Source organism: Poecilia formosa, unplaced genomic scaffold, assembly GCF_000485575.1.
Source record: "Poecilia formosa unplaced genomic scaffold, Poecilia_formosa-5.1.2 Scaffold174, whole genome shotgun sequence".
In the NCBI taxonomy this organism is placed as follows: Eukaryota; Metazoa; Chordata; class Actinopteri; order Cyprinodontiformes; family Poeciliidae; genus Poecilia; species Poecilia formosa.
The window spans coordinates 1,359,848-1,376,940 of record NW_006800113.1 but is presented as its reverse complement, the minus strand read 5'-3'; the positions used below and the strand labels follow the sequence as shown (position 1 = coordinate 1,376,940).

The 17,093-nt window shown below is 39.6% G+C and overlaps 1 protein-coding gene across 1 annotated transcript; it reads right to left on the bottom strand.

The window, feature by feature from the left end:
* Positions 1-370: 370 nt before the first annotated feature.
* On the bottom strand, positions 371-16,814 carry LOC103147148 (protein-tyrosine kinase 2-beta-like). The gene is made up of 29 exons (XM_016678091.1): positions 16,575-16,814; positions 16,167-16,492; positions 13,660-13,838; positions 12,113-12,200; positions 11,888-11,967; positions 11,732-11,794; positions 11,547-11,601; positions 11,317-11,457; positions 11,030-11,101; positions 10,412-10,513; positions 9,580-9,697; positions 9,394-9,433; positions 9,065-9,096; positions 8,851-8,898; positions 8,182-8,276; positions 7,400-7,481; positions 5,737-5,837; positions 5,508-5,623; positions 5,110-5,210; positions 4,880-4,969; positions 3,480-3,684; positions 3,275-3,368; positions 2,973-3,011; positions 2,715-2,834; positions 2,558-2,590; positions 1,973-1,997; positions 1,239-1,414; positions 1,049-1,129; positions 371-896 (listed from the first exon to the last, which is right to left on the bottom strand). Exons 2-29 carry the CDS (start codon positions 16,368-16,370, stop codon positions 648-650), a joined length of 2,829 nt encoding a protein of 942 aa, XP_016533577.1. The 5' UTR covers positions 16,371-16,492; positions 16,575-16,814; the 3' UTR covers positions 371-647.
* Positions 16,815-17,093: the final 279 nt, after the last annotated feature.

The window sequence follows — 17,093 nt, the reverse complement described above, 5'->3', positions numbered from 1 at the left end:
ACTTTGTGATATGCATAAAGTTTTTGCGCTGCCCTCTTCAAACAACGTTTATGTACTGTGACCTTTTTATATACCCATACCTCAAATCAGGAATGGGTAAATTCTCAAACACAAATGAAACTTTCGGCCTGAAAATTGGCATTTAGCAGAATTCCTCCCTTGTTATGTGTGTCTATGTCTATGCACACTATACTTGGGTGGGACTCCTTCTGCATGAATTACTGCCTCTATGTGGTGTGATAAGGAGGCAGCCAGCCTGTGGTTTTTGTTGAGGTGTTCAGGAAACACAGATTGCCTTGATAGCAGTTGGTGGGTCTTAAGTCTCTCATCGTCCTCCTGAAGTCAAATAAGTGTAACTGATAAGAGGAGACAGTGTTTGCATACATTTTTAATTCAAGCATTTACAAAATGCTCCAACTCAGAACTCTGCCTGCAGAAAAATACTTGCTGTGATGCATCAACATCACAGAAATATTTTGCCGTCGAGTGAGGAACAGGAAGTGCTTATTAACACAGTGTTCTAACATCGAAAATAAAGAATAAGCAGTACAAAATCGCTGCTTTTAAAGTTCCATGTATCCTGATAATTATTTCAGTTCAACTTCAAACATCAATCTTTATTTACAAAGCAGGGAACGCATTTTCCTTTACTCGTCCGGCTCGCCTCCTCCTGCATCTTGGGAGCTGGGTTTGGGCTTGGCCAGGTTGGCCCTGACCCGAGCCTGGTCCACGGCGTCCAGCAGGTTTTTGGAGTCCAGCGCTAGCGTGTGGGCAGCGGCCAGCATCTGTTTCTGACACTCCTCCTTCAGCGAGGTTACAGAGTTCTGCTGGGCGAGCCGCATCTTGTTGATGAGCTCGCCCAGATCCTTGTTCAGGAGTTTCTTGGTGCCTTCGATCTGAGATGGGGAGGAAGTCAAGCGATAGTCTTATCACTCTGAAGATCACCTCAAAGCCTTTTTTCATCTATCTTATCCATTGTTCGAGTGACAGAAAAATATCGTGATTAAGCTTTAAACCCATAGATGAGGCATAAACATCTAAAGTTTACCTCTGTGGTGACTGAGCTGTGCAGAGACGGCAGAATTTCATCAACACTTTGAATCAGACTGCGGAGAGTGATTCCTACAGCCTGCAGACAGCAAAGTGAGAAAGAGTGAAGAGCGCCCTCTCCTGGTGTTTTCACTTACAACCAACGATGAGGAGCATGGAGTCACCAAGACTCCAAGAGATGAGTGTACCTTGACAGCGGTGGGATACTCCGAGGCGGGCAGCGTGTTGACTTCGTTCTTCAGCTGCACCACCTGCTTCACCATCGCCATGACGCCGGTGTAGACCTCGTCTCCGGACCGGTCCAGCTCGGCTGTGGGCCGAGTCTGTGAGGCGGTGGGAGGCATTGAGGATTTCTCCGGGGGACCTGAGTCAAAAAAAATCTAAAGTTAACTCAAGATTCTTTAAAATATTTCATAAAACGTTCGATGCAGCTTTGATTTAAGCCGTTCCATTGTCGCTTGAGTGCATGTGTTTGGTTGTAAGCAGGTTAATGAGCCATTCGTTTGATTTAGAAGTGATGAATGCTGGTCTAATACTTGTGGGGGAGTATAGCAACTCGTCTGAGTCACACACAGAGAGAACTCTGGAAACCTTTGGATCTACACGTCAATAACTAAATGACTAATTATGAAATTTTCTGAGAGGGAGTCGCAGGACGAGCAAGAGGTCAGATGACCTGGTCATTGAGCTTTGACGTCATTACTTGTGTAAAAACCCGTAAGGACCGTATGATCGAGACTCTCTTTTCTGAGAGCGGAACCCTTGTGTGACCAAAAACCAGTCCTGGTTAAATTAACAATGGAGAGAAGCAGCTTGGTCATTTTCTGTTCTCTCAATAAATGAAGATGCAACAGCCTTATTCCTTAATACGGCTGATGACATCAGGAAATAAAACCAAATAAAACCGATGACCAGGACTCACCATTTGCTGGGCTTTCTTCAGGAGGCTGTAGATAAAAAAAAAAAAAAAATAGAAAAGCAGGAAATTTGATGAGTTATATTTCTATAATAAAAAAAATCTTTTGAGGTAAAAAGTTGTTTGTTGGTGCAGCTCCTATGATGGCAAGCCAGACCAACTTTTACCCACACAAAGACGACCCAACCTATTTGAGGACTGTCTTATTCACACAAGGTCAAATAAAATCATACTACACCCTGACTAATATTTGGTTAAACTTTATATGAATATATATGAACCTATAGGTCAATTTGACCACACGGGTCAAATTGCCCAAGTTCAAAATACTCATGGTCCACATTTTTTACCCCCTTATAAACTTATAACTTATAAAAATACACATTGTGTAGAAAATCCAGAATGAATTCGAACTTCCACACTTTTTTATCTGGTTCTGTTTTATGAACTGCTAAAAAAGGTCCAAATTTACCATTAATATTACATTTCCTGATGAGTGCATGTAAATATATGAGCAGGATTGGGTTGCTATCATTTAAAATATACACTTAAATACGTCAGAGAAATTCCCAGTGGTGGAAAAAAACATACCTTGGTTAGTGAATCTTGTCTCACCACAGGATCCTATGAGCCAAAGAAAACCAACATGGTTCTGCGTCAGTGAATGCAGCAGTGTGGTGCCCAGTTTGTCGGTAGTAGTTCAGGTTAGGGTGTACGTGTTTTGGTGCGAGCGAGCGACATGTCTCACCAGTTGTCTCTCTTCCTGCTCCAGCCACTGTTTGTCCATCAGCATCTCTCGCCTCTGTCTCTGTAAAGTGTCCTCCACTCTCTCTTTCTCCCACAACATCCTGCTGTCTTTCTCCGGAGCCTAAAAAGCACACGGACGCAAATGAAACTACTGGCATTGCTATTTCTCTTTTTGTATTTCTTAAAATCTGGGTTATTTTCAGTCTAACTGTGGTTTTTGCCACACAACTCTTAGATCAATGTTCTGCTTTTTGGTTACCTTTATGCGTGCGAGGGTGTTGCCTTGAGCTCTGGATGGCTGATGATGGAGAAGAAAAAGAGAAAATTAATGCTGAGTATTTCATAGTTAATTTAATATGAACAGAAGAAAATTAGAGTATTAATACAACAACAATCGTAACAAATTCTGACAATAAACAAAGACTCAGAGGAAAATTGAAGTCGGACCATTTAGGCAGTGCAGTCACTTTTAATCTATTTCTTTCGAAAGCTGTCATCAGCACCAAGGTGAGAAAAGTTGTTAGCTATTCAGAATCAGAAGTGAACTTTGGCTTAACTAACCTTTGGTGGGGGGTCTGTGCGCGTGGAGGAGAAAGACTGAGACCGTTCTCTTCTAACATCTGTTTCCTGCTCCAACTCCATCTTGTGGATCTCACTGTCAAATAACAAGCATGTGTAAGCAATCCAACTGCTACTGGAGTAAAAGCCCGACATTTGGAGGAGTGCGTGTGTGTGTGTGTGTGTGTGTGTGTGCGCGTGTGTGCACCTGAAGGAGAAGACGAGGTCCCTGAAGGTGGGGCGGCTGTGGGGCTCGTAGGCCCAGCAGCGGGTGAGCAGGCCGTAGATGGGGGGAGGGCACTGCTGGGGTTTGTGGAGCCGGACTCCGGACTCCAGCTGGTTGATCACCTGCCCGTTTTCCAGCCAGTAAAAAGGCTGCTGGGCCATCGAGAAGATCTCCCAAACACACACACCTGTTGAAGACACACCCATGGTTGACTTTGTCGGTGATAAATCTGGTATATTATCGAAAGACATAAAGCAGGCGATGGGCTAAAAATATTTGGTTTGAAAATTTTTCAATAAGAGCATCAGCTTTACCAAGTAATCATCTCTGACTTTTGATTTTAGTCCGTATCTCAAAGAAATGTTGCTTCAGTTCTGGTCACTCTATTCATCTTTATCCATCTGCTTCTGGAGCTTTGGGGGCCGGTAACTCCCCCAGAATTGCCTCAGGCCTCTTGGCCACTTCACTAAAAACGCTCTTGTTCCCCACAAACCTACCTATGTGTTGCTGGGTTTGTGGTTGTGCCGTTCTATTTTTAGATAGTGATGCACAGAACCAAAGTATTCTGAAATGATCTTGTTGTAGAAAGAGAGTCTCGGTCTGAATGTGCGCCACACTTTTCAATTTTTACTTGCCAAGATTCTGAAAATTGTACTGTTTTCCTTCTACTTTACAAATATGCTCTTATAAAAACGTACATTTTTTAAGAGGTTTGAATACTTTTTCTTAGGAGCTGGCCCTTTTTTCCCTCTTAAACTGGAGCACGTTTTTCTTTTGTGAAAGTTGACGCACTAATTCTGTTGGGAGCCATTTTCTCAGTAGCTGTCAGATTTCCATCCTTTATAATTTACATGCAGTTTCTAAAACAGTAACCAAATGTTTGACTATGGAAAAACAAATAAAGAAACTTCATCTAGAAATGTTCCAGGTTGCTAGAGACTATGAGCACTAATCTAGTCCCATAGCTTTTCTGTGGAGGATTTGAGAGCAGACTTTAGGTGAGTGTTAGCAAATGATAAAAAACTAAAATAGGACTTCTTCTGGTGAGTTGTTAGGAGGAACTCTATGATCCATATATGCATTTTTTTGTCACTGCGGTGAGCTTCACACAGACTGCTCTGACCATAAAAAAAAATGAAGAGAAGCCTAACATGATGTGTCAGCATAAAGAGGCTCGATTCAGTGAGCTTTACATGGACTCCCATATGGTTTCAGTATTTAGAGCTGATTTTACTCGGTTTGGTTTCGTTCAGGGTTTGCTTCATAGTTCCCTTTGACAGACCATGTCTGCATAAATAGATTTAAAAATTCAAATGAACAGTGTAAAAAAGACTTTTCATGAAGTGTCTATTGGTTAGTAGGAAGGTGTGTTTTCTCATTACCAAACATCCAGACGTCGCTGGCTGAGGTGAAGCGTCTAAAGTTGATGGATTCAGGAGCCATCCATTTGATCGGTAATCGACTGACAGAGGCTGCACACAGAGGAAGAGAACAGGATCCAAAAATACACTGGAAGTTAAATTGTGTTTTACTGACATTTATAAACCCCCCCCCAAAAATAAATAAATAAATAAAAAGGATAAATGGATACAGGGCAGCTGCGTTTGTGTACCTTTGTAATATTCTTGTTCATCAACGTAGCGAGACAGTCCAAAATCTCCGAGCTTAACGCATTCAGCAGATGCAACCAGGACGTTTCTAACGGCGATATCTCTGCAAACACAAGCAGTGGTAGAAAGATAAGAGATAAAAATGAAATTCCAAAAATATTGAAGTGGCTTAAAGATTTCAAGAGTTGCTTAAATGGAAAGAGCAGAAAGCAACAGTTGTCCCTGTTGCTGGTGTACCTTATCTTTCCACTTAACTTTCCATGAATGATCTTAGATACAGAACTTTAGTGGTTGTTAAAGAGATTAACTGAAAGTCCCTGCACTTTGACCAACATAGAAAAGTAAGGTACAAATTTTAAAAAAGCCTCAGTTGCTTGTTTGTTCACTTTAGTGATGTTACCTGTGTACCATGCTGAGTCCCTCTAGGTAAGCCAAGGCTTTGCAGATTTGTAGACAGTACTGCGTTAACTTTGCTGTGGTCAGGATGTACTGCTGCTCCACAAGGTAGTTTCCCAGCTTGCAGATAAACACACACACGAGCATAACAATGACTAACTGTACTGGTTGTGATAATCAGGCCAGATGCACGAGAAGCTGCTCAACTTTACAGTCTGAACTCAGAACCACACCTCTCCATGTTCGTAGAGCTCCATGACGATCCAGACCGGATCGACCTCAATGACCCCGATGAGACGCACAATGTGAGGGTGGTCCAGGTTTTTCATGAGATCTGCAACAAAGGAATCAACACAGATCAATAAAAACATAACATTTGTAAATTATCTGTAATACAGATGTTACCTACGGTGTTTTTATTGTTTGTTTTTTTTTAACCGTTGACATAGTGGAGAACATCTCAGCATTACCACAGAAGCTAACATCAACACTCTTCCTTATTTCCACTCTTAATTTCTCTTTGACGTCCATAAAATATTATTGAAATTGAATTTGAGGGTGCACCCAATCAGTGCCAAGGAAAATAAATGGTTCTCCTGAATTGGCTGGATTTGGAAACAGCAGCTAATAGAATATCAAGCAGCATTATGCCTAGTTATTTCAGCTTCCCAAACTACATTTTAAAAAAATATATTTTAGCTCTTTGAAAAAGTTCTGCGAGTCGGCGAATTTTCTGCAAATAATTTGGAGGTACCTCCAACAGAAGGTTCACCCGACCTTCTGGGTGAATCTGCAAATACTGAACTGCACATAGTTGATGGTTCATTATATCTAGTGTTTGCGGAGTGTCAGTAAAGCTGAACTTGTCACGTTAACTGAGAAAAATGCAGAATTTGACTGAATGAACAACATCTACACAGCTAAGCACAATAGTGAAAACATTTTTTATAATCCAAAACGTAAACCCATGGCAACAACAGTTTATCCACCAAGTTCAAAGCCAATGTTTTGGTGGACGCCATATATGACAGTGTGTTTGGCTAACCTACTTAGCAACCAGTTACCGGTGTTAGCTGGTGGTGAAACACTTGGCAGTTTATAGCATGATGAGGCTCACAGCTAGCGGTCACAACCACAGCTAGAAACCAAAACCAGAAAATAAAAGAGAAGCAGGCGATAGACTTTAACCTAGAACTATAAAAGTCTTATACTCAAGGTTCCTGTGAAAGTACTGAAACTGCTTCAAATGTTTCACATTTTGCTATATTACAGCCACAACAATGTATTTCATTGGAATTTTATGCGATAGAATCAAAACAAAGTACCATACATGGCGTAATTGTGAAATGTTAAGCAACTGTCACACTTTTTGCAATTAAAATTCAAGATCCTTATGACATTTTGTATCAAATCATCATGAATCAAATTCAGTTTGCTCCAAATTAAATAAGGTGTTGCCATCATTTTTTTTTAAACACACTGGCCTAAATTAAAGCCTGAAAGAAGCCCGTTTAGATTTTCCCCACTGGAGCTGTGGTTTCTATCTAAGCCTGTTTGACAAAGCCACAAGCAGACAACAGGAAGTCAGAAGAAACGGCGCTCTGATCAAGAACACGTAGCGTCCAAACAAGAGAAAGGCGATGTTTCACCTTTTCTTTTAAATATCACGTTTCCGCAAAATAAAAAATAAACACCTCCCTGAAGTGTTTTCTATTAAAAGCAACGGAAGAAGGTTGGTAATGTTTCGGTCACATCATCATCATCATCATCATCATCATCATCATCATCATCATCATCATCAGCGTTGACACAAAGAAAGGTCGAGACGTGAGTAATGGAGAAGCTGTCTGAATGGGTCTGAGCAGGAAACAATCACTGCAGCAGCCATGCACTCACCAGCTTCACTTAGAAACTTCTCCTTCACATCCGCCGAGCAGTCTTTGCACGTTTTGATCGCCACGCAGATTCTCTCTCCGCTCTGCAAACACACGTCATCGCAATAGCAACTCATTCAGTGTTTTTTTTTTTTTTAGAAAGACTTACAGTTCTGTTAAGGCAGTGTGGAGATTAGGTTGAGTTTAGTGCTGATAGAAAAGTACGTACAGTGGCAACTATGGCTGAGCGATTTGACTTAAAGATAAAATCTCAGATTTTTTTTTGTGTTGCTTTCTTAAAAAAAAAAAATAGAAATTACAAATGACTGAAAATATTTTCAAAAAGTGGCTTTTACTTCCATCATCCCTTCTTTGAGTTATATGATTTAATATTAGGATCAGGCTACATGAGTGTAACAAAACAAAATAAGAAAAAAGTTGCGGAATTATTGTTTTTTCTTTTTTTGTGTAAAAATCAGTACTTAATTCTCCTAACAATACAACTTTTTTGTATTATTTTGACTTTATTGTTACATTATGACTTTATTTTTCTAAAAAAAAAATAGCCTGACCTTTACGTTTCGTCATAGAATTACCCGAATTCAAAGTCCAACTAAATAGAAGTTGTCAAACAAGATGGTGGACCTTTGACATGCTGACATCATCACTATGAACTATGGCAGTGCATTAAATCTTCTAAAATTAAATCTTCAAAAACCAAAATTTTAATTAATCAATAAAATAGATTTATCACCCTGCCCTAATAGCAACATATGAATGAAACTTAAACCGAGACAAACTCACTGGACTTTTGTAAACTCCCTCTTGGACTTCACCAAAAAATCCCTCGCCGAGTATCCGACCTACAACGATGTCATCTCTGGAGATCCGATGTTTGTCTAAGCACAAAAAGAAAAAAAAAATATGGAAGAAAGAAATTTCTGAGGATTCAATAAGATTATCCAGAAGAACCTTAAAGATGTAGCTGTGCTACCGAATGCCTTTCAGCCCCTTGGAAAAACATCCACAGCTAAAGCAAATGAATTACACTGGCATAATATGATGGTATGCATGAAGCGGGCTGCTGCTTTCAGGCTCAGTGTGAAGACGGTTGGACCACTGTGCTTTACTCGCTTTGAATTACAGAAATAGTTTTGTGTCTCTAGTTTATTAAGACGCGCTTGTAGATGGCGTCTAATGGTCGTCATGGAGACTTGTTTACCTCAAGCGACCTTTTGAGAATTTTGTTCCACCTATTCTTGCTTCGTCCCCCCACCAGATAAACCTCAGTTGGTCTCCAGCGTTGCTTGACATCATTTTCCTTAAGATGTTTTTATATTATGGCATTTTCTTTATTTTATTTTTTTTTATTTTATTGTTTTTATTTTTACGCTCGGTCATTATGAAGCACTTTGTGATTGTTTGAGAACAATGCTGCATTATTTGCCTAATTTAAGATAAATTATTACTCACCATCATACTTTGCGGTCTGTTCTGGGATCTCTGCATAAATATCCGAACCTAAAAGTTAAGTGAAAAAAAAAAAAAAAACATTTTAAAACAGCGCTTACGTTCAGCATTTATTACTCAATTAAAACCTTTCTAAATGTAGTTAGAAAAGTGAGATGCAAGTAAAAACTCAAGACATGAGAGTCTGTTCAGTTTATAAATGAAGATATTGACTTACTTGAACCTCTGTCTGGGCCGGAGGGACCAGCTCTGGAATGAAATGTAGAGAAAATCTTGTTTTGGTGTTCAAAGATGGAAATAACATGCAGCTGTTGTAAAAAGGAGTCAGCTGCAAGTAATGCTTGAATAACTTTTTTTTTTTTCAAACAGAGAGGAACATGAAAGAAAATGTCAAATAAAATGCAGAGGAAAAGAGGAAGCACAAAAATAAACCCAACACCTACACAGTTTTTGCTTTTGGCGTGTTTACCAAAACAAACAAACAAAAAAAAAAAAAAAACGTTTGAGTGTCATGAACATTTTTGAAACTTGACCCATAATAGTCACCTTTGAGGTATGTCGGGAAGCTTTAGCCTCGTGTCTCTTCCTGTGAAGACCAAATACAGCACTTTCATTATGACTTAGTGACATCGAGGTTGTAAAGCGGGACTTCTTTTTTTTTTTTAAGTACATTTTGCTTTTTTATATTTTTATACCACAGTGATTTTGCCCTACGACATACTGTGATGGTACCTTTGTTAGGTCTGATCATGAGCGATTTCTCGGCTTTTCCTTCCAGTCGGCAGTAGCCATCGATCAGGTCGGCCATGTTCTCTGCTACGGTCAGGGAGGAAATGTTCACTGCAAGCGGCTGCGGAGTTGAAAGCACAAGATAATCTGCTTTAGGTGAACATGTTGGGGTTTGAAAGCCACAAAAATAGTGCAACTCAGAAGCCACATCAGGATGCAAAGGAAATATGAAGAAAAGGAGAAGCTTGGCTTGGCACTCCCAGAACAGTAAAAGTTTTCATATGACTGGAGGATGTAGGTAGTGGTCCAAAAGTGGAACCATGCTGGGGTGTTTTTGGTCAAATTAGACATTAAAAAAAAAAGGTTCTTGGGCAAAATTACTTGTGAATCTCAATTGTTGTACCACTGACACCTCTTTAAGGCTGTTAATAACCCTTCAAGTTCCTGTTATTCTTAGATAAAACTTGTTTTTTCTAGTTTGCCAGAAGGATATATTTTATTTCTGATTCTTGGATCTCAGAATAACCCTACACTGACCAATCCTAAGTATGTTTCAGCTCCTGTTTCTTTAAGTTTTGCTTGTTCAGCTAACTGACTGTGTCAGTCTCTCCTGGTTAGCTACCGAGCAGTCGTTAGATAAGTATGCTAATACAATGAGGAACTGGCTCAAACCAGTGAAAGAGATGCATTTATTTAGTCGCAGAGAAGAACTACATGTAGTATGTTTGCATGCACAAAAGCACTGAGAAGGATGTGAGTGCTTCGCCTTATACCCGCACGACTTTCTCCTGCTACTCTAACTGTGAAACTACTGAGTCGGGAAGTGAAGTGCTACCTGTTTGGATCCCTCTATGTGCACGGTGAGGAGAGCGCGGCCGTCAGGCTCAGCGGTGCAGGAGATGCTGCGAACGTCAGAGAACTTGGCCAGACAGACGGGCTGCGAAACAGACAGTATTTCTGATTAACACTGATGTACTTTGGAACTGCTGGTTAAGTTGAAGCAATGAAGAGCTAAAGTTAATTAAACTCCGACTTCATACCCGCGTGTTGCCATTGCAACCCAACCCACTTCCATTTTCTTAACAGATTATGATCAATTTTATTTTCGTTAGTTAGTTTCTTTTTTTTTTTTCTTTTATGATTTATGGAGATAAATAGTCTGAAAATGCATTTTAAGAATTTACAATCCACCCTTTACCTCTTAGATGTTGTTCTGACTGTGACCCTTGACCAAACCAAAATAAGTCTGAGCAACATTTCCCTGTTGTAGACTATAAGTAAAGTAGATTAGAGAAAAACAATTAAAGCAAATATCACATACTCAGGAGGAGCTGCAGGGATCCAATATTTCAAGTGGAGAAATATTTCACTTTTTAGAATATTTTTGCTAAAATAATTGAAGAAATCAACTGGTGTGATTAATAAGTTGGACGATGAAAAGATTTCCACTCACTTTTGAGTTATCCATTTGTTGACTGATCCCGGCGGATCCTATGACCAGGTCTATAGCCAGATTCCAGCCGTGCTACAGAAAAGCAGAACACAGAAAGGTTCTGCATGTTAAATAGCACTTTTCTGCTTTTTCTAAAAGGCATACATCTTCCATATCTCTCAGTATAGGCAACATAAAACTCATTCATCGCTTTGAGAAAGTATGTCTTATGTTTACAATTTTGAGGGACACCTAGATGTTCCAGGTTGTCCAGATTGATTAATACATGACGTCACAAGACGGCTCACCACCAGCTGGCAGCCGTAGCTCTCCTCGGTGATGCTGTAGCACTGAGACAACGTGGTGAAGAACTTCGCCATGCACTGGTCCTGCTGAAACGTCGAGTAGCTCTGGAAGGTCTGCTGGATCAGCCGGCGCAACTGCTTGGGCTGGCACGCGACCACACAGACAGACGGCATCATTCGCTGACGAATCAGTGGCGAGAACAAAACGACATGTGGTCTGGAGGTGACTGTACCTTCATGCTGTCTATGAGCTCTCTGGGAAAGAACAGGTCCAGCCCTACGTCTTTCCTAAAGAGTGGAGTGAATACATGTTGGTGTTTTTACAGCTACAATTTTGTGCTTCGATCAGACGGCTTCCAGATGCGCCTCTGCCTTCTTGAACACTATTTTGCTGAAAGACCGTAAAGACTTTACTTACTCCAGCAGTTCAAAGTTGGACTTTTTCTCCAGTCCATTTGGATTCATGTCCTTGTAGAACCTCCTGCAGCAACAACACCAGGATTTAGCTGTCATTACCAACACGACTTGTCCGTCTTCTTCTTTAAGCCTCGATGAAACATCAGCCGTTCTTTACCTGATCTCCAGACAACCAAGCTGTAAGGCCATCCCATCGCTGACTTTGGAGGCATAATTTTGCATGTAATCACTTCGTACCTGTTGAAAACAAAAAGCTTTTTTTTTGATATTTACCAAACATTTTTAGCAGGATCTTAGTTTAACCCTGATGCTCAATGAATTTCCTATCACTGAAAAAGTAATCTGGAAACTCTTAAAAGGTGGACAGCTGTAGATATTTGACCTGTTGGTAAAAGTAGAGCATGGTTGTTCTGTCATCCATAAAGGTCTCCATGAAGTCTGACGGGATGTATCTGATCCTCAGGTCATATCTGTACAAACAAACATCATAATTAGCTAATCGGAAATAGAATATGCAGGACTCTAGAGTCCATATTGTTGTGTAACTCAATCAGAGATCATGAAGGGCTAAGGCCTAACTGAGCGCATATAACTATGTGCACAAACAATAATTTGTCAAATGTTCACTTAAATCGCACATACACTTATGATTTGGATTTTCTTTATTTCATTCATTTACTTAAAGTTTAAATTTCATGTCACTGAAGCACTTTAAACACTCTTCAGTAAGTTCCCTGTCTTGGACAACACATAAGAACTTATGTTCAATAGATTAAACGCGTACAAGTCAACACTGCATTTATAGGCAGTGATTTCATTTTTGTTTTAAGTGAAATACTTTAAAACTGAAGTTAAATGTGAAAATATGCGTACACCTAACTTTAGTAGTGGTGTTGCAAATAAGAAAAAAGAAGTTCCATGAAACCAGTGAAAAAAGTTACATTTAGAGCTGATATGTTTCAACTGGTTTTTGAGCCAAACTGATTTACCAGATCTGCATTTTTCAGCATCAGAATCTGCTTTATTGGTCACGTTTCTGCTCACAACCAAGAAATTTGACTTGCATTCACTGCACAGACATTTCTAAAATAACTATAAACAATATGGTTGTAAATAAAAAAAAGATTTTATTCCACTTTTATAGATCGTCAGGGTTTCTTTAAATTATAAAACAGATGTTATCTAAAAGTTAAAAGCTTACGTTTCGATAAAACTGTTTTTTTTATAATGATTTCTACTTAGATGACTAACTTTTGTAGTAGTTTATCACATCAAAGCTAGTTTTTCTTTCTCATTTAGTCATGTTTGAGTTAGATAACATAATTATTCTAAAATAAAAACGGAGCTTTTAAAAAAATGTTTTTCAGCCTTTAGATCACTTTACTTGTATCTGTTTTTCTTTTTTTTTAAGTGTACTGTAAGGGTCTTACTTTAGATTTAGTTTAGAGGCCAAACAAAGCCTTTGAAATCTTTTTTCTTGAAATTTGTTAAATTATTCTTGCTGATCATAAACTGCAAATTCAAGGATCTGTTTTCGATTCTTACCAGATCCATGCCAGATTTTTTCAGCATTATGTATTTTATCTCATGCAAGTTTGTCCAGAAAAAAAAAAAAACAAGAAAAAAAACCCCCGGTATAATAGCACATTTGGTCAATCAGCAGCTAGCTTTAATTTTTACATGAATTGTGTAAAACGAGAGCTATACCATGCTATGTCCATAATGTCATTATAAAAAATTGATTGAAAATCTATAAAACTGAGTCTGAAAAAGTTAGAAATTCAGAAATTTATTTTTAATCCAAGCTGAAATATTTCACATTCATCAGAGCAAAAAATTTGTTTAAGGTTAGGAAATTTGAGTCACAATCTGCAGTTTATATCAGTTTATCTCCACCAATCAAAACTAGGAATAGAAGCAGTCACTGACCTCCACTCGGCCTCGATGTGCTGCTGTTCATAGCGATGTGTCAGCTCGGTCACGGTCAGATCCGGATGCAGCCAGTGCATCTCTGAAGACTTGAGGTGTTTGAGAAGAAGGCCGTAACAGAGCCTGTGCTTTATGTCTGGACCCACACAGCCACTGGACAGCACCGTATGGATGACGTTCTAGAGGAGAAGCAAATGTTAGCATGTGATTGTCCTTTGACATTTTCATAATGGCTGCCAGAAAAGCTGAGTAAATCCTCATGTCGGCTTTTTTCTCAACCCAAAGCTTTTACTTTGACACTTTCCTCAGCTAATGGTGCAAATTGGAAACGTATTATTGACTCATTATTGACAGCAAACTCTCGAACAAGCAAGGCGACTTGGTTGCAAACAGTCTCGCAACCGAGGCAGCGATGTTATCAGTTCTCTGCAAACGTTTTGAGTTGAAGCAGAAATGGCAGATGTGCTGAGGGCTTTGCAAGGCGTCAACATCAAGTCTGAACTGTGGTAACTCCCTTTTACTACCGCGCTGAGGAAAGCAGTGGACAAACAGCCAGATAATGCTGAGATCACTGGAAATGTTGGTTTATGGGAAAAATTAATAACACAGCTGAGTGAAGCTTAGAGGACAGCAGCGTAGGACAGTATCTACTCATCCTAAATGATGAATTCAGGTAAGCTGGGGCTGCAGGGAACTAACTAAGCTTCAATGACCAACTTTCGATTAAGAAAAAATAATAAGAAAGCCTCCTGAAATCCGATTTTAAACTCGAAAAGTTATTTATTCCGTCAGCAACTTCAACTTCAACAGCCGGTTTCACTACAGCGCATTAATAATTATTTTTTTATTTTTTTTATTTTAGCCATTAGTGTTTCACTAAATCAGGCAAATGCATAACAGGATTTAAATGTACAGAATTATAAGAAATGCGTCGTTGGAGCTTATATTGCTAATAGTCGACACCTAAACGAGCAGTTTGACAATTCAATTGAATTTATACCAGACATGTCAGCATAGAAAATTTGAAAAAAAAAAAATTAAAAAATATCACATTTTATTGAATTAGATTTCATTTGACTTAATTGAATTAAACTGAAAACTGCACACACTTCAGTAACAATCTGCAGCTCATGATGGAGTTTTGTTTCAAAAACGGAAAGACTCATGTTCTCACCTGCGCTGTTGATATACAAGGGAAGAGAAATAATGCAGAGCAAAGATGAAGTTAAACAGAGCTCTCATTTACGTACAAGCTGCTATTAAAGGTGCAGCGCAGCTATCTGTAGCAGGAATTTAGAGCAAAATAAATTTAAGATCCATTTGTTTCTGTCACATAACACCTATTTAAGCAAGTAAATGTTGTAGTGAGCATGCTCAGTAGTTCTTAATAGAGATGCAAATAGTGTTGCTTTGACAGTGATGATAAATATAGCAGCCGCCATGGTAAAGGTTCCTCCAGCAATGATGACTGTGCTGCAAATGTCAAAAACTTTTAAAAGAAGTTACCAAATATGTACTTTCTTGCATAGAGAATTTAACAGGCTAATTTTTATGATGCTGTGTGTGAAATGTAACCACACTACCCTAAAAGGTTGAGTAATCAAATAACCAAACTTTTTCCTGTGGTATTCAAATTGCTATTTAAGATTGAATGTGCCGTTGGCTGGAGAATAATCAAAAAACGTCATCCCTTCTAAACCTCTGTACTCTGAAAATACACAGAATTACGTAATGTGTTCACATTTTCACTATTTGATGAAACTTTCTTCGTAGTGCACACATGGGAACTTTTTTTTTCTTCCGACATTGGGAAACATGTTTTTTGGGGTTCCAGAGTGAAAATTTTGCTCAGATATTTGTGTGGACAGTGAAAAACACCTGTTTTCTAAAAACACTGATGTATTAGCTCAGCCTCTAACCTGAAATATAATCCTCAACTTGCAAAACAACAACAGTGCCGGATTACATATTCGCCGTCTTGTAGTTGATTATTTGTATAATACAACGTGACACAAAGAAGCTTGACTTTGTTGCTTGCCAAAAATTGCGTTTTTGTCTGTTCTTTGAGTTTCTGTGTGGATGAAAACGTTCTCATGTGGACGAGGCATCTTCCTCTTCCTGCTAAAAGTGAGTCGTTCCTTTCCACTGTTGCCACATGCTTGCTCAGCACTGGGAATTATTGCTAATTGAAGACTAGTCTCTCTTTGACAGAAATTCACCGTACATTTGGCAACATGACTTGAACTTGAATAAATTTGCCTTGGATTGTGACAAAGACCCAACCACTTTGAGAGATTCTTATGTTTTAAGTTTGAAGAGCATCTAAATAATATTTAGCCACCGTGCTGAAATGAGCAGAAGAGCTCTTCAGGGATGGAAACCTGAAAGGTTGGTTGATGGTGCGGCATTACACAACCTTTCGGCTGTTTATTTCCTGTGTCTTGACTGACTTTTCACAGTGTGTTGCTGTAATCAAAGACGGGCTGGAAATGAGCAAAGGAGCATACCTTGATCGTCCAGCCCTCCTCACAGCGGACCAGCTTGAAGTTCTTTCCCAGGTTGGAGCTGTTGCTGAGGAAGCACACTTTGATAATCTTCACCGGGAAGATGCTATCCCTGCCCACGTGGGTGGTGGGAGACATATCCGAGGAATCTGTCGGGCTGGTGGGAGACATGCTCCTCCAGGTCAAGGTGTTGACGTCGCCTGACATTGTTTGCACGGAAGCGGACGCAGGGCACGTAGACTACTGCAGAAAGACGCACATGACTGTCACCGTTTCACTCTGATGCTTCCTTCTGCCTCATAAAGAAAACCCAAAGGGCGGCATTGGAGCTGAAAAGCACAAAGAGAGTCGGTCACAGTTAAAACAAGTTAAGAGAGCAGATCGGCAAACTGTTCTGTTCGCGCTGCGTACCTGTTGCTCTCACCCGTCGTCTTCTCCTTCCACGGCTCAGAAATCCCCTTCCAGATCTCTAAAACCGAACACAACTAAGTTCAGCGACACCGACCTCAACATCACTCGAATAAGAGCAGACAAGCAGCTCAGTTTTACAGCTCGAAAGCAAAGAATCACCCAAAGCAGAGAGCTGAAGGCGAATAATATCAGTTGCTGAAAGAGGAAACGCACAGAGGGGTGAATAAGGAAGTGGAAGGGCAGCTACAGAAAAAACTGACATGCCTGATGAAACCTCTGTGACTGTTACTGCCTGTTTCTTATGCAGTGGCAGAGCCAAGCATCATACCTACAGCAGCACTCTGGCCACGGCCCATCTAACTTTCACTTCCGCTTGCAAAACTTTTGAAAATGTTTAATTTGTTCTCATTACATCCAGACTTAGAAGTTTGTGAAATTCAAACTTAAAGCCTCTTAATTGTTTCCTAAGCATATAAGCCTAGCATTGTTCAGCTTGTTTGACTTTAATAAAGATAAGTA

Coding starts and splice junctions, on each gene's coding strand:
- LOC103147148 (XM_016678091.1), bottom strand. CDS start 16,370: ATGTCAGGCGACGTCAACACCTTGACCTGGAGGAGCATGTCTCCCACC. Junction 11,458..11,546: donor AGCTCATAGACAGCATGAAG/GTACAGTCACCT, acceptor GTCGCGTGCCAG/CCCAAGCAGTTGCGCCGGCT. Junction 4,970..5,109: donor TGAACAAGAATATTACAAAG/GTACACAAACGC, acceptor CTCTGTGTGCAG/CCTCTGTCAGTCGATTACCG.